At 40.1% G+C, this 23,822-nt stretch overlaps 1 protein-coding gene across 3 annotated transcripts in view; it reads right to left on the bottom strand.

Moving 5' to 3' along the window:
* CHCHD3 (coiled-coil-helix-coiled-coil-helix domain containing 3) overlaps nt 1–23,822 on the bottom strand; it is a 164,169-nt gene that overhangs the window by 16,344 nt on the left and 124,003 nt on the right. For all 3 annotated transcript variants that reach the window (XM_059816777.1, XM_059816774.1, XM_059816775.1), the window contains one exon: nt 14,330–14,400. In XM_059816777.1, coding sequence (XP_059672760.1) covers nt 14,330–14,400 — 71 coding nt within the window. The remainder of the gene's footprint in view (nt 1–14,329; nt 14,401–23,822) is intronic.

Here is a 23,822-nt window from a genome sequence, read left to right as displayed (position 1 = left end):
GCACTCAATACGAAGCACAAGACACTAACTTGTGGCACATTATTATCCAAATATTACTCTCTAGAGCAATATATGTTTAACTATTTTCTTCAGCCATAAGAGGCCCAAAAGCCTGTTAGTGACCACAGAAATAAGAGATATTATGAGTAGAAGTAGCATAAAGAAAAAGCAATCAACACTTAAACACTTCAAGCATCACTGCTCCCGTGGGTGGTGATTACTTGAGGGAACTGAAGGTTGCAATCTTAAGAGATAGATAATAGAATAAATACCAATTTTTCATTTGGGCATGAAGTTATTTAACAAAAAAGGCTTGGATTTACACTGATAAGCTACAAAGGCTACATGCACTTCCCCAGGTCCTGCAGCGGGCTGTGGCGAGCCACCCTTTTCATAAAATATAATCAGTTGGGCTGCAACAACAATAATGTGTTAGCAAACACACACAAAGAGTAATAATCACTCTGCGAACATGCTGATAGTAAGTGGGTACTGGACCTTGCTAGAATATATCTTAGTTTTAATGCGCTTGTACAATGTGTTACAGAAACATTAAAACATAATGCCCTCAATATCCCTTTTAGCATCCTAGAAAATGCACCTCTCGCCATGAACAAATCATGAACTGAACTTAGAGCGATGAGTTGCAAAGCACAACATTCACGGGTTTTTTATTATTTTCATTATTTTTCATTATTTTTTAATTATTTTTCACTTCATAATTTTTCACTGCCTACTGGTGGATGTTTCCCTGAGACTTGTTATAAGACACGATGGTGCCTGGAAAGCAGTTTAAGACCAGAAGGTAGAGGGTATTGCAGAGAAACATCGTTGCCACCTTACAAAGATCTTATAAAGGTTTCTCCTTATGCATTTGCTGTGCGCTGGCAGTGTTAATCAGACACTGGATTATTTAATGGAACTTCAGGCTGATCCAAGAAAGTAATTCCTATGGCTTGTGTTTTATAACCTTATCACGTACGATTTTTAAGTTGCTATTTTTTTGCCAAGGTCTTCAGGTAGTTTGGTAGTGGAACACTTTTTAGTTAAAGTATCTCAAGTTTAACAAACTTTAGATCAACCACTAAAATTTTTCCCAGTTAGGTCATGCCCCTTGATTTCAACTGGTTCTCGCTGAAGTTTTACTGCTAATTGTCCCTAACTGAAGAGTTCAACTTGCTCCTGCTGCAGCACATCTCGTTAGAAAGGATGGTACTAGGCTAAGAGAAAGAAAATAATTCTTCTTGCCATCTACAGCTGAAAACTGGTGATCTTTGCCATTACACTGGGCTTTTTGGTTTTGTTTTTAAGGGGTCTAAATATAACAAGGTCTGAAATAACCCTTACAGGGAACAGTAATAATTTCGGGCAAAATACCTCAGTGATGGAAATTGTAACAGAAACAGCAATTTTTTCTGAAGACCTTTCCTCCTCCTCCTCCTCGTATCACTTCTGCGAGTAGGTAAAATCTAAATGACCTCTTTCATTTCACAGCACAAACAAAAAAGGTCTCCTTTGGGGGTACTGCCTATCTAAAACTGCAGGATTTTATCTTGCTCATCCCACTTCGTGGGAAAGGTGAGTCCACTTTAAAGCTAACGCAGTAGCGAGTGCAAGCACCCTACCAAAGGTACAGAGAGCTGAGAGAGACAATAATGAACATAATTATAGCTGGTTATTGTTTGGTGTACTTACGGCCCGATTTTAGAATGCTACTGCCAACAGAGCTATTTTATGTGATGTCTTTTTCATGCAGCAACCTTTTCATAAATCAAAGCAAAAGCAATACTTGGCAGTTTCTCCTGCAGCCTGTTTGACAATAAAAGTTAACACTGAACCCTGGCTGTTATCAATCTTCATAAATGTGTCCATGATATAGCAAGCCTGTTCCATATTATACCAAGTCTGTTACTAACGCATGCATAGGAGCAACCCAGTGGCTTAATGGATCTCCTAAATGGCTTGAAACTGGGACCCGTGTTAAGCGGCAAGGCAAGTTTTAAAGAAATAACTGCTTTTCTCATTTCTTTCAATATACAATAAAATGATTACACTTTACAGTGGGTCTAGCTTGAGAAATGTATATTGTACTACAATAGGACTTTTCACGCACAAACTAGAGACCTCAGGAAAATGGATACTGTGTTCAAGAAACTACAGTAAGAAGTGGATAGGACAATGGGTAATGGTTTTAAACTGAAAGAGGGTAGATTCAGACTCGATATAAGGAAGAAATTTTTTATGATGAAGGTGGTGAGGCACTGGCCCAGGTTGCCCAGAGAGGTGGTAGATGCCCCACCCCTGGAAACATTCAAGGTCAGGTTGGACGGGGCTCTGAGCAACCTGGTCTAGTAGACGATGTCCCTGCTCATGGCAGGGGGGTTGGACTAGATGATCTTTGAAGGTCCCTTCCGACCCTATGATGATTCTAAGTGCAAATTATCAGTATTTCATTAGTTCCTTTTAGCAGAGACCTATGTGATTAAGGATTTTTATATTCAAGCACTGAACTTGAAGTCTGAAAGAATTAACAAACTTATTTCAGTAGTACAGACATCCTCTCGAGGAGAAGGCGGCATAATGCTTGATCTGTACTCATTTGGAGATTATCTGAAAACAACTAGTTTACAGTGCATATCCAGAACAAGAGGCTGATGGTGGAGTTTGACCTTCACATATCTGTACTGCAAGGACCCAAAAAGCAACAACTTTATCTCCCTAAACATGAGGTTTACCAGGTACTGAGGAACTTGAAGACAACTTCTGCCCCATGCAGTGGCATGCTATGCAACCAGAGAGGAGTAACAAGTCTCCAGGTTTAAAATAAAGAGAACTTGGGACAGAGCCATTATGTAGATTAGCTTTATCCTTAATCAATTCTCTCAAAAACCCACCAAAACCTCTTTTGTAGACTGTCCAGAAGAATATCTGCAATTTCTCTACCTAAAGGAGCCAAAATATTTAGCAGAGAAAAGTTGGTGAACTAGATTCATTTGACAGTGAATTTATCTATAAAGAATTTGTTTTTAAAATCTACACTGACTGTGTTGACTGCATCTTTTTATTGAGAGGGTTATAACATTTTTTTGGCCAAAGTACTGTGTCTAGTCATGGCAAAGGGAGAATATATGTGATGGAAGAAAAGGGACTGCATTTCATCAGCCCATGCAAGAGCAAGATTTCACTAAAGTAAAGCAGTATAGACAGAGAGGCAGTCAATTACACACGGATCTATAAAGCCTGTCTCGCAAAACCTTTCGATCCTGATCTTCTCATGCTCCCAGTAATGCATACGGCCCAGTGCAGCATTTGCTACGGAATATTATCCGTCTTAACACAGCCTTGACAGGGGAGTCCATCTTTATAAAGCTTATAGCCACAGACATGGCACTCGAGTGGTCTCCTTAAAGATACACATATTAGTTTTATCTATTTTGTTCAGTTTCTTTGCCCAGGCTTAAATGCGTGCTTTAAATGTTTCACGACTATACTTTGATTTTATATTGCAGGCAGATGAATGGAAAGGCAGAGGACAGGGAGACAAGAGGGCATCTATATGTTTTTTTTTTTTTTAAAACATTGACAAGTTTTCCAGTTTCAGTTACAGATCCTCTATAGAGGCACATAGCACTTGAATTCACAAAAATCACTAACACTTAACTGCTCCACAAACACTAATGGGGAAAAATTTCTCCTACTGAACACCTTTGTGTCTTCTCATGTTCTTTTAGGGTTAGAAGGGGGTGTGCTTTCCATGCTTCTAAGTGTGCAGCACGGAACATAATGATCAGATCACATCTATACAAGCCAAAATGTTTTAAAATGCCAAAGCAAACCAAAAACATTTAGGAAATCCCCTCTTCAAAAACAACAGATAAAAGAGTTTTGATTTGCTTAAGAATGAAGCTTATGTTCAAGAAAATCTGAAAACGCATTTATCAGACACTGTAAAAAACTTTAAAAAATTGGTTAGGACATTTCATGCATTTTCTCCTACAGATGTCAGGACTCATGCTTTAAAAATGCAGTGACAACCACTGAAAGAATCAAAAAACACGTTCAGAAAATAATTTAGCATTTTGCATTGAGGAATACTGAGAATAACAGGGCAAAATTTAAAGAAAACACAGGCAAAACATTAGAAAAAAATTCCTGTAAAGGACATGCATTAAATAACAGGATAGCATTTTAAGGGAAATAAATAAAACTTGAATTTTCTGCTAGGGAGATAGACTATCTTGTTGGACCTGAGTAGTTCCAACTAACATGGCTAACCCTTAGCGCCACTGCTAACATGGCACAGAAACACACTATTAAATGTCTAAAGGAAACGAGCTCATTTCCTACGAGCCATTGCATGTAGAGCCCTGATACAATTAAGGTTTTGTAGGCTATGGATCAGAGCTTCAGTCTCCTTCAACAAGGCAGGCATAATACTCTGTGCAAAGTGTGTGTACGGTCCACTAGTTGGTCTATGAGTAGCTGAAGAATCCCAGAATCACTAAGGTTGGAAAAGACCTGTAAGATCATCAAGTCCAACCATCAACACACCACCACCATGACCACTAAACTATGTCCTGCAATGCCTCATCAACACGTTCCTTGAACACCTCCAGGGATGGTGACTCCACCACCTCCCTGGGCAGCCTCTTCCAGTGCTTCACCTCTCTTTCCGTAAAGAAATTTTTCCCAATATCTAGTCTAAATCTCCCCTGGCGCAACTTGTGTCCATTTCCTCTTGTCCTGTCACTAGTCACTTGGGAGAAGAGACCAACACCCACCTCTCTGCAACCTCCTTTCAGGTAGTTGTAGAGATTGATAAGGTCACTTTCTGATCAATTAATTGATCTATACAGTTATGTTGAAAGACGTCCATTGGGAAAGCTTGCTGGAAATTTCAAACTAAAAAGAGAAAGAAATTTTTTTCAAGACTTGTATCTTCTGGGAAATAATTTCAAAATGGTCATATTCACAAAAGGCAACTACTGTCTAAAATTCAGTTATCAAAATGTCAAATTTTCTCTGATCAAAGGAGAATAATTAATAAACTGTGTAAGTTTGGGGGTGGAAAGAAGTAGTAATGCTCATGAAAGCAGGATTTGTGCCGCTCCCCTGTTCAAAGCTATAAGAAAAAGTACATTCTGGTGCCCTGGTCAACTCCTAGAGAAAAGGACTGCTTAAGAAACAAAATTATATTTTTGAAAAACAAAATTCTCTTATGCTGGAAGTGCTACTGACAAGATCAACAAAGAAAGCCAAAGTAGCACTGTTTGATTCTAGTTAAGATGGAAAACAAAAGTTTGGGGATTGTTATAACCTCTTATCTGTAAATGAGACCCAAACCAACCAGGTCACTGAAGAAATATATACTGTATTAGGAAGAACGGCCTATAAAGTTCATGTATAAAACGGCAGTCATTAATCACTTAATTTTAAACTCAGATTCGGCACATATTACCCCACTGACCTCAGTCAAGTCCCCTAACCTTAAGGGATAACTGAATGCATTTATGTCACATTTATACAGGTCCTTTCATTATTTTTATTACAGTAGCACGTAGACAGACTAATTAAAGCTATATTTACATTAGGCAGGCAATTTGTTACGCATTCTAATACATAAAAAAGCATAACTCCTAGGCAGACCTATAAAGGCTTCTCCATGATCCAACATCCATGTAGCATACGTGTTGCCAACTGCCTGCTGCCCAATTTTGCTCTATTCAACAAAAAAAATAGTTACTCAAATGCAGCCTGGCACAATTTTATATATTTATTTGTTTGAGCCTGCTAGCAGCACAGAATGACAGCAAAGGAATGAACTTCCTCCTTTATCAAAACAGAGAAGCGACACCCGTGACATGATAATCCCGAGCCACCTCCCAGGTACCACCCTCCCAGATGCCAACTACTGCAGCAGCCCCTTCTCCAGATGTTGCCAGCTGCAGCTCTACCCTCCGCCTTGCCAATATCTGCAATGGGCTGAGACACGAACACGTGAGGACCAGCATTAAATAAATGCAATCTGGTTCCGGTACCAGCAGCATTTCTGCTGTTCTGATGTTTCGAGGCTAGGGATTTTATTTTTAAAATATAAATGAGACAGCAACAGGTTGCTGGGCGAGTGTTGGAAGGTACGGAGATGCTTGTTGAACACTCCAGGCCTGACAGACACATTGCGCTGAAACCCTGACTGCTAATCAAGGTCCAAAGCTGACTGAGATTGATCTCAATTTGGACTGTCCTAAGCAAACAGGAAGATAGGAAGCAATACTGGAAGATATACTGCAATTAAATGTGTGGCTTTGCTCAGAGAAGGAGCCGTTACAGCATACCTGTTCTCCGCATGGCTAACGTCTTACCCATTTTTCCCATAGTAGACAAAATAAATAAAATATTTTTGTATTGTTTAGCCTTTTTATACCATTTTACCTTTTAGCTACAGAGTAAGGTAGGTGCAATACACCTGCCAGATGCCACAATTTTCAATAATTTTTACTACCAGCAATTAAAGAAAAAAGTGTTACTTTTGAACTAATCTCATGTGAACTAAGAGGCAAGAAGACAGCTTAACTACTTTACAAGACATCTTAATACTATTATTACAAACCTTACTTTCCGAGTATGACAGCACTTTGCAACAAAGCATATGATTTGATATTATTTCCTAAACTGTTTCATGTATACTTTGGCTTTACAACTGTGATTTCACTTAGATGGAGTCTACGCAGAATGACTGCAGTCTATTTTTTCCCCTGATTTAGCCCAACACTATTGAAAGGGAGGAAAAAAAAAAGGGAAGAACTGGTTAATTACAAGTAGCAGCAAATGAGCTATAATGGAGGTGTTGTGAATGTAAATCAGTGACGCCTGATGCAGCAACAGCAGCATCTGTGCATGCAGCTTGCATGTAATGAGATCGTCCTGATGTACTGGCATCCTGCTTTGATCACTTCATCTTGTTCAAGAGCTCTGATGGGAAAACAAAGGTTGGTGGCACTGACCTCCCCTCCCGCAGCTTGCACACGCACAAATATTAGCGACTGATCAAGGATTGCTATCCTTCCACCCCATGATTTCAGAACGGATGGTTACATAGTTGGGGGCCTTAACGAAACAGATAGCACAAGCTCCCGCAATATGAAGTGTCATGTTCTAACATGTAGGGGTAATTGGCAATTCATTCTTCACCCTGTAACCAGAAACAGGTGTACGCTTCTTGAAAAAAACATACCATCAACTCTGCAAAACATGCTCCCTTCCAGAAAGCGAGGCTTGCTGCTGCGTGCGCCGAAGTGGGGGCTGTGAGATTTGTAGGCTTTGATCCTACAGATGGCTTGGACTCATAAAAAACATCCTGAGAAAAGGTATTTGTAAATCTCAGGAACAGAAGATTACGAAATACAAAACAAATTAATAATAAAAAGAAGGGACTGTGGGTTTTAACCTTCCTTGGTTTAATACTGTAATTGGGAAATCATTTACTCGTGTTTATACAAAATCCCAACAAAGGATGCTCAGCATATTAAAACAAGAGGATTTAGTCCTTGAAAGGGAGCACGAAGCCAGATGTACCGCTGCAGAGCGTTACATGCCAACCACGCCACGAAGAGTCACTCCTCGTTGGTCGTGAGTGGCTCACGGAACTGCAGCCAGCAGCAAGAACTGTCCTTAATGAGCACATCCATCAATTTTCAGGGGACTTGGTTGATTACCAGCACACAAAACTCGGGAACACGCCAATTTAACTGTTGGCCACTGATGCGTGAAGGAAGAGATTCACTCACTTGCTTTCATAAGGAAGTCTATAAAATTACTTATCATTTCTATATAAGCAAATATAGAAAACCTACGGTGTGCTGAAACATGAGCACGTGCTTTCCCCTTCGAACACATCTGAAAAGGAAAGGGATGGTCCGAGAGAGAGGCATGTTTGCCCACATGGTTATCCTACTATAACAACACCCTGCAATAACTATCCTACTCTACCTATCCTACCTGCCAGAAAATCTTTTGGTATTTTAAGTACTAATACATGTCAAATACAAAATTCCTAGTCATGACTTTGTACTTTACTAAAATTAATTTTAAGATTGCTTTCTCCATTCCAGACCGTAAAGTATCTAACTGTGTGAAAAACCGGTGACAGCCTGAGGGGAACTTTAATGAAGGTACCCATGATTTCTAGAAAGGAAACAAAAGGGAAAAAAGGATTATGGCAAACACAGAAAGAATTGTCTTGGCCCTCCTAATTACCGTGCTATCTAAATTTTGAATAATGGATTTTAAAAGTTAATATAACTCTCAAAAAACACATTCAATGCTTCCAACCTATCTCCTGACCAAATAAGCATATTTAAAGTTCACATTACAGCTCAAATATTTCAATGAAAGCACACATCCCCATGCAAACAGACTCACGATTCTGGGCTTAACAGAAAAACACACAGCTATTACGCCAGAATCCCCTGCTCCCACTTCGTTCAGAATGAATCTGCATCTAGCTAAAAAGTGCACAATTAATATTTCATCCAGCTCTGTTGCGTACTCTCATTCCTAATGGACTGTATTGATCAAAGGAAGAAAGTTAAACATCTATGTTGCTGTAGGGAAAACTGAAGTTGTCATTTATGAAGTAATCACAATTTCATACGTAAATGTACTGAATAATGGGTTTATAGAGTTTTGATGTTCTAAACCCGTTCCAAGGATATCCTCTTATCTGTATTTATAGGTTGCAGAGCAACTGAGACAGGGGTAACTACTGACCACCAAAGTCCCGTCATTAAGCCAAGCTGCCAAAGCAACAGGCAAGGCAATCCGAAAGGCAGAAATAGGTAATTCCTGCTTCCTCGCTCCGATTCAAAGGCATGCATAAGGCACGCACGGTGTACAGGGTTTCGCCAGCCAAGGGAACGCTGGGTCAAAGCAAAATCATGTATACAAAGTAGTAGCAGAAAGTCAAACACGTTGCTCAGATGAGCTCTGCCACGGCAGCCCTCAGGTAAGTCTATCAGGACCAAGTACTGGCTGAAAGGAGTGAGCAAAGAAACCAGATTCTGTTTTATTCCTTTTGCATTCAAAAGGAGCAGGATTTTTGATGTACAAGATAAATAACAAGAGACCAAAAAGATTTGTAGTCTCTTTATCAATTTCTCTTCCCAACTGAAGCAGCTCTACGCATTCTGAATCCGGACTGGTTTAAACCTAAGAAGGGTGACAATGTCACATCACTCTGCAAAACACCATTTAGACTTTGCTCATTAAGCGTAATGCCGTTAGGTAGCAGACAACGGCACTGCTTAAAACAATGTAAGCGACTCTCACTGCCATGCCACTCTCTGCACGGTGTGAGCACAACTGTGTGCAGCTACACAGCGACGCAGCTTTGGGGAAGAAAAAGGGGATGGGGTGGAAGAGTAGAAAGAAATAAGACCATTCAAATACCTCTGCCGCTAAGAAAAGCTCCATGGTTTAAGCTGAGTTGATGGTATTTAACACTATGCACTCCTCCTAGCATAACTTACAAACACACCAGTCCTACGTTCACCTGCGGGATGTCGTGGGTACGTCAGGACCATCGTCCCCAGCCATAACATGTGAAAAAAGAAGTCAAGAATACTACCAGCAACAGTATCATCAGGGCAAACAATACTGAAACGACCGCTTCATGACAAAGCGCTACATGTACGTGCGTACGTCCTATATTTGTGAGATAAAAGATTAATTCAGGATGTTTCTATTTAAAGTCCATCGTCTTTGGATGAGCAAAGGGAACTCAACTAGAAGGCGGCAAGCCTGCAGCTTGTCCAAGGATTTCTGAGCAGTTTTCTCATGAAATACTATGTAGTATTTCACAAATAATTTAAAATCTGTACTGTAAACTTTAGATTTAAAAGCAACGAATGCTAATTAAGGTAGCAAAAGGAAGTGCTAGAAAACAAAGTTTCTCACCAGTGGATCTGCACAAGCAGAGACAAACCAGAAACTATTTGCTTGGGTGTCTCCAACATGGATTTCTATGTTACAGCAGTATGTGAGTACAACATGATAGTTACTGGAGATACTTGCATTAAGGAACTATCAATATTCCTATTTTACTGATAGCGCAGAAGCATCCCTTAAAAGTCACCGTACGTGCCCAACATCAGAAGGATAATGAGAACAGTGAAATAAACCCACACTTCCCTGGTCTCAGCCTAACGTTGTCATTAAAAAGCTTATTTTCTCTCTATGCTGCTTTTTTTTTCTCAATGTCCAGAAGGTTGGCATCACTGCTTTCTGAGACAATTATATTTGAAGATCGAAGTGTCACTGCTATTCACTTAATGTGGCTTCATTACAAACTTTCTCAGCTTCACTTCCCAGTTCAAAAGAATATTCGCTAAAACACAACTTAAACGAAGTACTCTTCGTGTCTCTATGTATTTACAGATAGGCATCAAACATAACTGTGCTTTAAATTTTATTTTCAGTAAACATTAATAAAGCAAGCCTCATGATACTGAAGGCACCAATTAAAAGAAGACATGATATTGATGTTTTGCCATTTATTCCTCTTCACTCTATCCTGAATCAACCCCCCTGCTGAACGTATTTTCAAGGTTGTAATAGCCTGTTGCCTGGCTATCACCGAGCCCTCACTTCCATCAGCGATCAGAGCAATAGAAATGATCAAGGATCATGTGAGACGTATTGATTTGGTTTGTAAAACTGTTTTTAAAATGTCTCAAATGTGTGAAGATTGTACCGTGTGAAGCAGCCTGAGTAAATCCCAAACCTTTCCGTGTTTAATCAAACGAGCTCCTCCAGTTCCCACGAGGCATTCCTCCTGATGGCAAGGTTCATGATCAACAAAGTCTCATAGTAAGGGAATAAAGCCATCAAAATCTGCAATTCAGAATAAACACCCAAGCGTCCAGATGATGCAAAGAATCCTCCATGATTAAAACTGTTAGCACTGGATAATTTCATCCAGGAGTCTATCAACACACGAACAGATACAAACCCTGCGCCGTGTTGCACAAGATCCAAAATTTGGCTTCGTTGCAGACACTGGAGTTTAAAAGTGACGCTGCCACAACACATGGAGATACCGGGGAAAACCTCACCCTTGCTTTGCTTCGCACAAACACCACCTGGGCAGCAGAAACCAAAATGGACAGCTGATCCCCAAAGCGGACCTGGATTTTCTATCTATCCGGCCGGCTGGGGACTATGTTTTTGCCAAGAGACCAGCAACAAGAAGCGACTCCATGTTGCCTATGAGAGAGCGGTGGAGCAGGAAAGGAATGGCAAAATAAATTGGAAAAAGCACCAGTGCACAGCAATGAAGTCTATTCTTTACCACAAGGAATCAAAACCCACAGAAGATAAAGCAAAAACATTTATTTTAGGCAGAATTTGCCCTATCCGCTTACTCTACTCCTAAAAGAATAATCAAGATGTTAGTTGGCTCTAGACACCACAGGGGAATAAAATGTCACCACCGCAGCTGCCGAATTTCCCGCTACCAGCCCTTCAAATTAAGGAAAAAACCCCACAATACAAACGTACAATTTCATTAGTTAAAGTTCAAATCTTTGCCCAAAGCCCGGCTCTTCCTGTAATACCGCATTCTTTTCTTCTTGTGTAAACTTCTCATTATAACAGAGACATCTTCATAATATAATAATTCTGGTTATAATGTAACTGCGGGTAACATAACTCCTACATTAGAAAAGGCAGCATGCTCTAGTAATGTTGTTTTAACGTAATTTGTGTACTGCAGGAACTGACTGAACCTGGTCATTTAGGATTTGATCAATGTGAATTAGTGTCTTAAAGAGATGAACCGTTTGATAATTCAGAATTTGATCAACGGGAATCAGGACCTCACCGAGATAAAACATTTATCATGAACATTTGGAATATCAGCCTAATCCAGGCAGCGCTGGAGAAGGTAATAAGCAGGCATCAATAAGGACTGCAGACAAAGTACAGAAGACCTGCCAGTTCTCTGATACAAGTCGAGATGGGATGTTTGGTTTTCCCCTTTTAATGGGGCGAATTATCCCTGAAGACTGATGAAGCCACAGTTGATGTCATTTCAGGGACTAAATGGAGGAAGGAAAAGGAAAATCCAGGAAATATTTAAGTAATTATCCACTCCTCTTCGCTCTTGACAGAGATGTCGCTTAAAAAGTTGAAGAAACGCAAGTTATCTCAATAAAACTTAGTAACTAATTCTAGGCATGCTTAAAATAAAGTAAGACTATTTCGTAATAATACCACAATTAGATCTATTAATCTCGCACTTAGAACCTGAAATCACGCTGACATGCAGCACATTGGTTTATGCATTAACAAAATTTAGCAGTTCAACCTTATTTAATTCTTCTTTTACAGCCAATTAAACAAGCTCTTTAAACACTGCTGCTTGGAAGCCTGTCCTCAATCCTCACATGCAATTAAACTGAACATGAGAAGTGCCTGGTGACACCAAAGAGAAGCATCTTTAGGTTTCACTACATCATTCATCATTTATCCATCAAGTTACATACAAAAGGCAGTGATAAAATAACATCTGCTGAATTGAAACCTTCAATAAAAAGACATGGCATTTAAAAGGATTTTATATAAGGAAAACTTTTAAACTATAAACTAATATCGATATTTCATGCATTTTATCAAATCTACTGCAAATTAGGTGCATACTTCAGCTGTCTTTTTATTTTCATAATGTTTTCTTTTTGTCTTTTAAGGCAATGGACCAAAACTGGATCCACTCATCAAAAAGCTCCAAATCATTTTTCAGAAAATTTGGCTTCAAGTGCAAAAGCAGCACAGCAATTTCCATAATGGCATTACAGCGAAGACTAGTCAAATAGGTGATTTCTCTTTATACCTTTAGTCTCTAGAAAATTAAGAAAAGACCAATCTCATCAAGTGTTAGGAATCTCTGATTCCCTCTCCAAGTCCCTTTCATTAAATACTCTCTGGTTTCTGCAGAGACTGAAACATCCTTCAAAATGGCTTTCTTAAAATTCTTAGCTATTGCCTGATGCTAAGGACTGGTCCCTGCTCTACCTACCAGCTCCGTCTGTGCAAAAAGGAACCCAAAAACATTCGATTTACTTAGGATATTATTTATATATTATTTATACATTAGGGGGAAAAAGCCCAAACCCGAAACCACTTCCCACCTCTGACCACAATAACCACCTCGAGCGATCAACAACTGCTTCAAATCACAATAAAAACTTGTTTTGGAAGAATGAAAGTCAGATTAGGCAATAATTAGATTTCAAAACCTGAAAATACCCCACTGTAACAGAGGAAAGGGAAATACCCCCTTGACGGAAATCTTATCTCAGATGAAAAAAATTACGATGAATAACAACATACCAGGCTTCCCATCCTTAACGGGAAACCCTCCAAATTATGCTTAAATCAGACCTTGAGTCAATGGTCATCCTGTCCCTCCTGTTTAAGGGACAGACTAATTCAGTCCTCGATATACTCTGCACCATTAACCAGTACAAAGACTTTATATATACACTAGAGAATATTTAACAATTCGTGATATTAAGAGATAAAATGATTTTTATCTTACAGCTAAGGACCGTATTTGTATCATTATCAGCAGCTCAAAAAGGACTTTTCTCTTCTTGCTCATCAAAAAACAAAACGAAATGCGAAACAAAAGAAAATCCCTCCACAAATCTAAAAATCATCACAGAATAATTCATTTTATACAGCATTTCTTGGGTACTGCTGAGAGTAAAAGGTTATAAAAAGTTCTCTCTGTAGCCTTACTAAAATGATAAATGGAACCTTCTGCCTAATGGATGAACCAGCAGAAAGGGAAGAGTCCAAGGCTAAGGGTCAGAGTCACTTTGATCCATCAATTACTGTATCTTCATTTAACCATCCTCACAACTAATAAAAATTATTTAATTTGACCTTCACTGTTAAGGGCAAAGTGAAGTTGCTAATTTAAATCCTTTCACATCACGCAAGCACAGGATGAATACTATTGTAATGCAAAGTTGGAACTAGATTTTTGGTGCTCCATTAGAAAAAAAATGTTAAGGAATATATTTTTTGAATATTTCATGCATCTTATCAAATATAAATTAATTAGTACATTCCTAACCGCGCATCCAATTTCGATGCCGCTTATGGTTACTATGTACTGGCTTCCAAATTCTTCAAAATTCTCTCCTTTCAATAACCAGCACCGACTGATAGGATCTATGACTGGGGGAAGGGGAATTATTGTGCATTTTAATGCGGGTAAGAACTCATCCAGCTGCCAGGCTCAGAAATAACAATAGAAAAGACTTACTTGAACCGAGCTGACACTTCATCGGCAGCTTTTTGGTATTGCTCTGTGGTAACTTTGTAGAACTGGGCACTCTGAAAAAAAAAAATTAATAATTCAGATTTCATATAATATCAATTATATGCACGCTAATATCTAGAAACGCTAATTTGGATATTTTATCCTTTTAAGTTGCCCAAAAAACCCCCCAAACCCTAACCCTTAAAAATCAGGTATGCTACAAAGTTTCAGAGACAACTTTTTGTTGTTGTTTTTTTAAATAGGTGTGTCCTCTTGGTTCTGGAAGGTTATGCAAAAGAGATGGCTCTTAAGGAGAAAACTGTAAAGAGATGTGGGATAAGAATCATGTATTTAGCACTAGGTGCTGCTGGAGCCTTTGAAGCTTCTCCATTAGAAAAAAGAGAAGAAAAAAAAATAAATCAAAATACTGAATCCTTACTTCTCTGCACGTCCCTGTTTGTGTTACTTACACATATATCCCCGTCTAGTTTGGAGGTGATACTCGAGTCAAACTTCAAAGTTGCACAATAAATTAACTATGGCTTGACTTTCTCTTTTGCTCCTTGCCTTGATAATGTGTCTTGCAGTGAGTTATTTTAATTTTCCAAACTTCCAGGTCGCTTCAATCAGTTGCTAATTTTAATTTTAAAATCAGGCAGCTTCGGAACATATTTTCATCTCCCCCAAACCCAGGAATACCTTTCACTCAGTTCCACCCAATGATTAATTTCCAAAATGCAGGCAAGACAAGACTGAATCATCAAGCAATAAAACTTTTCCATACTTAAAAATGGCAAAGTTTCCCAGTGGGATGTAGGATATTCAAAGACAAATCACTATGATGTTGTGATGCTTCATGTCTAGATAATAAATATGTGGTATTTTTAAAGAGGTTTTTATAGCCTTAGCACAGTTGGACTGCAGATGTAATAACTAAGGCACCTGGCTTCACAGTTGGAGGAATAAAGAAAAGTTAAAGCAGTTCAAAAGATCTCTAAACCCATTTTTCTCTGAATGGTGGGGCAAACAGGTCCTGGAGATGTAGAAAGGTTTTGTTGGCACTTGCAAGAACTCTTCAGTAGCTTTGCAGCTCTTGAGTCATCTGGCATCCCAGGGAGTCACGTTAACATGGCAACAAAACTCTTACAAACACACGCTGCATGATTACATAAAAACCATTTTGAATCCGTATTTTAACAATCTACCCATTTATACCATGGCTTAAAGTTATTCATGCCACAAAAATTGATTTTGCATCTTTAAAACATTTAACATACATGGATGGCATGATGCAATCCATGGAAAGCATCATTCCAATTCTATTTTGGGTAAAGTACGCCGTTTTATTTTTTTAAGACATTGATGTATGAAAAGCCAATATGCTTAAAACATTGGTAGGGAAAAAAATTATAAACCCCTGTAACTGGAGAGATCATTCTTTTGTAAAAGTCAAAGATGACATAGTCTGCTTGATCATTGGGTTAGTAAACATGTCCTGAGCTACATTTATCTGTGCCAAATTATGTTATGAGGAACGCAGGTAAGATAGCCCACTACAGCAAAAACACTCGATGGAAACGCTGAAAAAGGCAGCGCTGTCTACAAAAATAAAAGGAAAAAACATTTTTCCTTTCCATTTGAGGATCTCATCTTCCAAGGTTCTTCCTTGTGAATTATAATCTTGAAATGTACAGAAATCACTGAAAAAGAATACCAACTCCGGACATGGGTAAAATTGTATTGCAAGTCCAATATTTTACCACAAATTATAACAAATTGTGTAACATCCACTGCAGTCAAAGGTCACACACAGATCACAAAGAGCACGGTGGTCTACTGCACTCCTGCTTCTGAGATTCAGACCTAATAATTCATTTGTACTGGAATCAAGGTATCCACGCATGTGACTTGGGGTCATTTATTTTTTCATAAATCATCATTGGCCAGTAAGAAAATGAAAATGAAATCCTCCTCACACCAGTGACCCCGTTGCGTTTAGCAATCTCAGCTGCCCAATGACAGTCACATCCAGGTTCCTTGGACGCAGATGAAATCAATAGGTATGCGATTAGACAGCAGACTGACTATGGTGCGAGTGCGGACAGGTCACCATCTGAGATGATGAATAGCTCTCTATCATCCTACAATCCCCTACGATGCTAACATTTACTATAATCTTATTTGGGCTGCGATTTATCTTTCTTTTGCCTGATCAATAAAGATGAACACAACAGTTGTAAGGATCGATTGCAATTTTTTATCATTTTCAAGCATGAAGGAGCATTTCTGACACAAAAACAATATTCTGAGCGTACTTGTTCTACTTTCTAATTGCAGTTTAAGTGATCAACTGAGCTGCTATATATGCCAAGAAGTTTTAATCCTACAGTATACTCAAGCTATCAAGAAATCATTTGTTATCTCAGATAAAGTGTGCCGTGTTTCTTGGATCAGATCTTCCTTTGAGACTCATCCAGGTTCTCTTTTAGAGATATACTGTCTATAATCCAGGGATGAAGTTTCATTTTAGAAGTCCTCCCTAATCCTCAAGATAAGAGTGCAGTGGTCATTTCTCTAAACACAGAAAAAAATGGTGCTACAACATAGCACTGTTAACATAAATAATCTCCTCAGTCTCCAGATAAATACATATATATATTTACATTGTCCATATAATCTGCATATTCATGTACTGTTCAACCCAAAGGAGAAGAAAAAAGCTATGATCCAATTCTCAGGTTGGTCTGCCACTGCTGCTGTCAGAGAGAAGCTCTGCTTCAGGCCTGGGGATCTTCACGAGTTCCAGCAGATACTCCAAATGCAGCTGTTTGCTCCCCAAAGTGTGCGCAGGAGGGCAGGAGGGAAGGGGACGGAAACGCAGTACCACTTACCGTTTTGCATCGAGCACTGTGTGCATGAACATACAAACCTCAGCTACTTTTATTACCTTCCAGATACTCCGTATATACTCCTAGGATTCTTTTAACTAAGCAAGCCACTAAAATGGTAGGAAATACTACAACCAAGTTCCCTTGTATCTTTGGAGCGATTGAGAGAGCTGGGGTTGTTCAGTCTGGAGAAGAGGAGGCTGAGGGGAGACCTCATCGCTCTCTACAACTACCTGAAAGGGGGTTGCATGCAGAGAGGTGGGTGCTGGTCTCTTCTCCCAAGTGACAAGACAAGAGGAAACGGCCACAAGTTGTGCCAGGGGAGGTTTAGACTTGATATTAGGAAAAATTTCTTCACCAAAAGGGTTGTCAGACACTGGAAGAGGCTGCCCAGGGAGGTGGTGGAGTCACCATCACTGGAGGTGTTCAAGGAACGTGTGAACATGGCATTGCGGGACATGGTTTAGTGGGCATGGTGGTGTTGGGTTGATGATCTTACAGGTTTTTTCCAACCGTACTGATTCTGTGAAAAAAATGCAAAAACTCACAGTGTTTAGTCAAGTGACTAATTTCACATCAATCTAATTCACCTGAATAGGAGCACGACATGTTAGTTAAAAGACGTGTGGATGAGGCGCTTCGGGACATGGTTTAGTGGTGGACTTGGCAGTGTTAGGTTTACGGTTGGCCTTGATGATCTTAAAGGTCTTTTCCAACCTAAATGATTCTATGACTCTATGATTTGGGTCCCTCAGGCACATGCGTTATAAAACAGTCTTCACTTACAGAGTTACACAGCATCTTCCCCTCTTTAAAATCTTCTCTGTTGCTTTCTAACAAAAAGATGGTTTCCTGCAGACCTTTACAGTCTGCTTTACTGCAAGAAGTATGAAAGTGCAGGAAGCATGTTATGAAAGACACTAGGAACCTCCAAGAGGGAACAGAAGTGTCAGGGTTATGCCGATTAATCATCATCCCATATTATGTAGGAGATGCTATTTCTGTATCTGTTACAGAGTTCTTGCACAATGTGGGCATGTTGCTTGACTTCAATATCAAAATAAAGAAGCAAATTTGGTTCTTGATGACTAAACTTTAGCTTCTTCAAAGTCAAGTATCTAGTCTAAACTGATCACCAAGGTGTGCTCCAGAATGACAGAGGTTGCTGGGTAGCAGATCCCACCGTCTCACAGAGTATTTTAGAATGACATGAATTACTCTGTCGCTGCTGACACAAAGAGGGACTCAAAATAGGTGATTAACTTTAAAGCTGCTAAAGTTGGGGGAAACTAACCCACTTGTGTGCATGCTCCTCATTTTCTGTCTGCCTGACTGAAGAAACACTGCCCACCTTTACAATAAAAATTGATGTACTAGACCAGACCAAACACTCATCCAGCTCAGGACTCTGGCAAGTATTAACAGCACACAGTGATGCTGGGTGATCCTCCAGCACATAGGACAACTAAAATCTAGTCCTAGGGGTATGCCCCGAACCGCACCATGACTATCAGCAGGGGTGAACGCAGCATGCCAGATTTGATCAGCTGAACACAGCCATAATCAATAAGTGAAAGTCCTATTTCCACCACACAAAATGCCAGAAAAAGCTAAGGAGTGCAAGACATCATGCCTTACCTACCTCTTACTGAGCACAAAAGGTACTAGTGATCATTACAGAATCACAGAATCATTAAGGTTGGAAAAGACCTTTAAGATCACCAAGTCCAACCACCAACCCAAGACCACCATGCCCACTGAACCATGTCCCGCAGTGCCACGTCTGTTAGTCACCATGTTTTTTCCATGCATAAAGAACTTTAGCCTTAATTATCTTCCACAGGAATTAGGGAATTCATTTTCATTTCTTAATATTATGGGAATGGCAACACAGAAACCAGTAATTTTTCCAAGCTTCAATGCTGTGAAATAAATAACGGATGCCATGCACACTGAGTAAGTAGGGTCATACGGGGGAACCCCAGCAATTACAGGAGCAGGTATGGCGAAACGTTAGAGGTCCATATCATCTAAAGAAGCCCACTGCCTTCTATGCTGACATTTTCCAACTTCCAACTATTTGATTTTAGGACTTGGCTATTCTTTCAGCAGGGAAAGCTTAAAAAAAAATAAAAATCATAAAATGGTGAAGAGCAAGCTGGGGGAAGAGAAAAAAGAGAAACACCAAATGGTAGAAATGCCATGACGTGAAATCATGACATGGAGCTTGCATCACCTGGAAAATGATGATGCTTAAGATCTTCAATACAGTCCTGTTCTACCTGAACTAATAAAACAGCAGGTAGGATTGACTTCTGCTGGCCAAGCTCTCTTACAGATTCCGATACTCCCAACAGCTATCAGCCTCTCTGCTCTGTTCCCTCAATCCAGACAGCTTATTCTTCTATCAGGCTACTCTTAACTCTATTTCCTACCCTGTACCTCCGAAGAAGAAGACTCCTGATAACCGACTTCTGCCTTTTCACATCCTCTTCAAATTTCTGTACCCAGTTCCCCTCATTCAGGCCGTGCCTCTGATGTCCTCAGCTTAAGCCTCCTATCCCTCGCAGTCTCACGACGTCGGCACAGTACGTTGTACTTGGGCTGTTCTTCTGGGCGTCTGGGCTTTGCATTGGCCAACATGTATTTTGACGGTCCAAGAGTGAAAGTTCTCAAAGAGCGAGTAATCCTCAACCTTCGCTAGCACGTGGGCAGTGGCACCAAGCAGTTAAATACACTGTAGGAAACACTATTTTTCTGTACTTACCCACCTGAATCTGTATGGCAGAAGGTTTTGGTAAGATAAGCAAAATCTGAGCCAGAGGAGAGAGACCACTGTTTTAATAAATGTATGAATTGATATTTTTATAGGAATATCAACTATCCCGCTAAAGTGGGACAAGCTCAGGCACATTTTCCCAGGAATGGCAAAAGCTAAAACCCAGAAAGCATCCAAACTCTGACCAATTTTAGCTTCCTTAAAGAAAATTCTTAAAATGAGGTTCCAAGATTACCTAGTCAACATTTTTTAAAATATTGTAATGTTGTGTTAGTTACCACATGGGCAGTAAGCCATTCAGAGGAGTTTCGTTGAAATAGTGTGGCCAGCAGGAGTAGGGAGGTGATCGTGCCCCTGTACTCGGCGCTGGTGAGGCCGCACCTCGAATACAGTGTCCAGTTTTGGGCCCCTCACTCCAAGAAGGACATTGAGGTGCTGGAGCGTGTCCAGAGAAGGGCGACGGAGCTGGTGAGGGGTCTGGAGCACAAGTGTGATGAGGAGCGGCTGAGGGAGCTGGGGTTGTTCAGTCTGGAGAAGAGGAGGCTGAGGGGAGACCTCATCGCTCTCTACAACTACCTGAAAGGGGGTTGTGGGGAGGTGGGTGTTGGTCTCTTCTCCCAAGTGACAAGTGACAGGACAAGAAAAAATGGCCACACGTTGTGCCAGGGGGGATTCAGGCTGGATATTAGGAAAAATTTCTTTCCTGAGACAGTGGTGAAGCACTGGAAGAGGCTGTCCGGGGAGGTGGTGGAGTCACCATCACTGGAGGTGTTCAAGGAACGTGTGGACATGGCATTGTAGGACATGGTTTAATGGGCATGGTGGTGTTGGGGTGATGGTTGGACTTGATGATCTTACAGGTCTTTTCCAATCGTACTGATTCTGTGAAAAAAATGCAAAAACTCACAGTGTTTAGTCAAGTGACTAATTTCACATCAATCTAATTCACCTGAATAGGAGCACGACATGTTAAATTACTTCCTTAAGTGTTTATGGCCTGAAGATAACACATAGGATGCAATCAAGTGGAGTGGCAAGTAGTGTTTTCTATGCCTTTCATTTAGTACCCTTCTTTGAAAAGAAAGATTAGGATTTGTTGTTCTTGGGGAAGAAATGGGGTTTTAAGAGCTACCTTCAAAAAAGGGAACAGAGAGAAGCATAGGCTGGCATTGTGGAAGAGAAGCTAAAGAAAAGAGGACTTGAATTTTAATTTTAAATCCATCCAATTTCCCCTGAGAAATACACAGAGCCATAGAAAGTATGAATAATGTTATAATTCAGGTAGAGAAAAATGAGATCTGACCACTGACATAATCTTCCCCAAACAAAAGTAGGAGCAGAAGCTTCTTAAGGAACATATTGTGGAGTAATAGAAGAAGAATTATTTTGCTAGACAGAGCTGATTTCAAAGATCTGTTGAAGAAAATAAATTCCTACAGAACCTCAGAAGGTCAGCTGTTTTGTCTGCATGTGGGACCTCAAAGCAGAAGTGCATGGTTTAGTCTCTGCTGAAAATCTTCAGATGTTCAGCCAGATAAAGTTCTGAAAGATCTTGTGTCATCCAAGCTGATAAAAGGTTACCAAAGAACCAGGAGAACTTGAGAGCCCTCATTTAATTTCACTAAAGATACATCACCTAGCTGCACTATTTTATTACAAATGTGCTGAAACTGTTTTTACTGCAGACATACCATGACTTCTTTTTGGCAGTGAAATTTCTTTTAAGCCCCTTGGCTCTTAAAACCCTGAACAGATTCAATACGAGAGTAACATTCATGCAACCTTTTTAAGGTGGTGGTTTTTTTAATTTAATAGTTATGTAGTTAACAGTTTATTTGACAAAGAAAAAGACGTGTGACTTCCACACAAAAGAGACAAATCTGGCCTTTGCTTCAAGTTAGTGCTGTGAAAGACAAAAATGAGCACAGCTTGACTTCAGAGCAGCTCAGCACCTGCTCCACCCACCAAAGGAACGAAGAGCTTGGGCTGTTTGGCACCTTTGAGAATCAGGGGAGAATTTTTAATTTAAAGACTTCTTTTTCCTTGTCATCCTCCCCCACGGAAGGACTCAAAGCATTGGCAGGCAAAGATTATCGTGTTCCCTGAATGGCAAATTGGAAAGTTTTCTCTGCTTCTTTTTAATCCATTTCTGCCGAAGTTAAGCTTTTTTTCATCCCTTAATTGAACTTCTGGCCATTTCATCTCAGTATCTCTTACGAACCCATTTGCGGATAATATGAAGCATTTTGTCTTATTCATTCTGTTGACACACAGCCTGAGATCTACACGGCCTTAAAAGAGAAGATTTCCAAAGCCAGAAGGAAGGAATAGCTCTTAAGCCTATAGAATTGCTTCACAGATTTGAATCCAGCCTCAAGACTGCCACAGCCCCCATTCTGTCCCGGTGCTGCGAAGTAGGGACAAGAAGCCAGGCACGGCCACCGCTGCCCAAAGAGACCTGTGACAGCAGCTGTGCAAAGGAAAACCACGCAGGAGCGTGTTTTGGGTAGCGGGGGGACACACCGTGAAAGGTGCACAATCACTAAAATCATGCCCCACTGTTACGTGAACTATGAAGTAGACCATGCGGATTACAAAGAAAAAGGCAAGATTAACTGTTAGAAGAAATAGCCTTAAAGCATCCCGTCATGCTTGATCTGTGAAGCTGCCACTAAAAGCAACAAGTGAGCAAGAGGAGGAGGAACTGGGGAAGGGGAAATAACAAAAAGAGAATACGACTACCTACTGTAGTGTGTGTACCTCCCAGTTCCAAATTAAATTACAGCTTCATAGATATATGACCATTTTTATGGCATCTTTATTTGAATTAAAAACCTCTAATAGTCTCTGAATTGGTTTTAATAAGCTATGGAAAACCAAGCGTATAACATCACACAGATTCCCCAGTATTACTGCATCTTTATTCTACCTCAAATGCTATTCAAATGATATATGAACAAAGTAATTTCTTCCAAAATGTCATCAGATCAGGCCTTTGCTCGAATTTTTAGGGAAGTTATTTTTTATACAAGTTACGAGTTCTCTCATCTGGTCCAGCTGCACGATTCAGCCAACTGTTGCATTTTTCAACTCCAGAGATGAAACGAAAGACGTCCAACTCCGCGCTTAGGGAACCTATTTACCACTTATGACTTCTGCTCTCGTCGGGGTTCTTACATGCTCTTATGAACTCCTTTTTGAATGAGGGGACTGATTGCCTTTGGTATTCTTTTGCCTTCATCAGAAGGTACGAACTCACTGGATGGACCGGAAAGTTCTCTGTACCTGGCATAAGGCCGAAAATAATATGGCATTCAGCTTTTATGAAAGTCTATGCAAATGAAGCATCTTTCCATAACAGAATGGCTGCTGCCCAAAGCAAACCAGTTTTCCAGCTCTGAACTGCCGCAACAAAGGTAACCTCCAGAGAAGCACCCAACAGATCCCTCGATGAGAGACTTTGACCACATAACAAGGATGCTCAGGACAACTCAGAAATAGTCAGAGAGTAAAGATGCACGGACAGATCTGGGGACGTGCTTTCATAGCAGAAGAGAATTTTTCATGTGCAAGAAGGGGGAAAAGTAGCTGCCAGGCAGGGAGAGAGGAGACAACCTGAAAGAGAAGCCTCATGATTAAAAAAAAAAGCTCAGGTAATGATCTGGATCCTGGACTAAGCCCACAGAAGACATCTGGATGGTAAGGAAGTTAAGGCTAAGACCTACTTTCAGGTTTTTGGTGGACTTTGCCTAGAGCTGCGTATTTCTTGTGTCGGCTCAAATTCAAGAGCAATTCCCTCTCCTCTGCCCTTTACTCCCAAGCCTTTATA

The sequence above is a fragment of the Gavia stellata genome, chromosome 4 (genome assembly GCF_030936135.1).
Source record: "Gavia stellata isolate bGavSte3 chromosome 4, bGavSte3.hap2, whole genome shotgun sequence".
Classification (NCBI taxonomy): domain Eukaryota; kingdom Metazoa; phylum Chordata; class Aves; order Gaviiformes; family Gaviidae; genus Gavia; species Gavia stellata.
The sequence above is the reverse complement of the archived record's forward strand: the minus strand, read 5'-3'. Positions and strand labels throughout refer to the sequence as shown.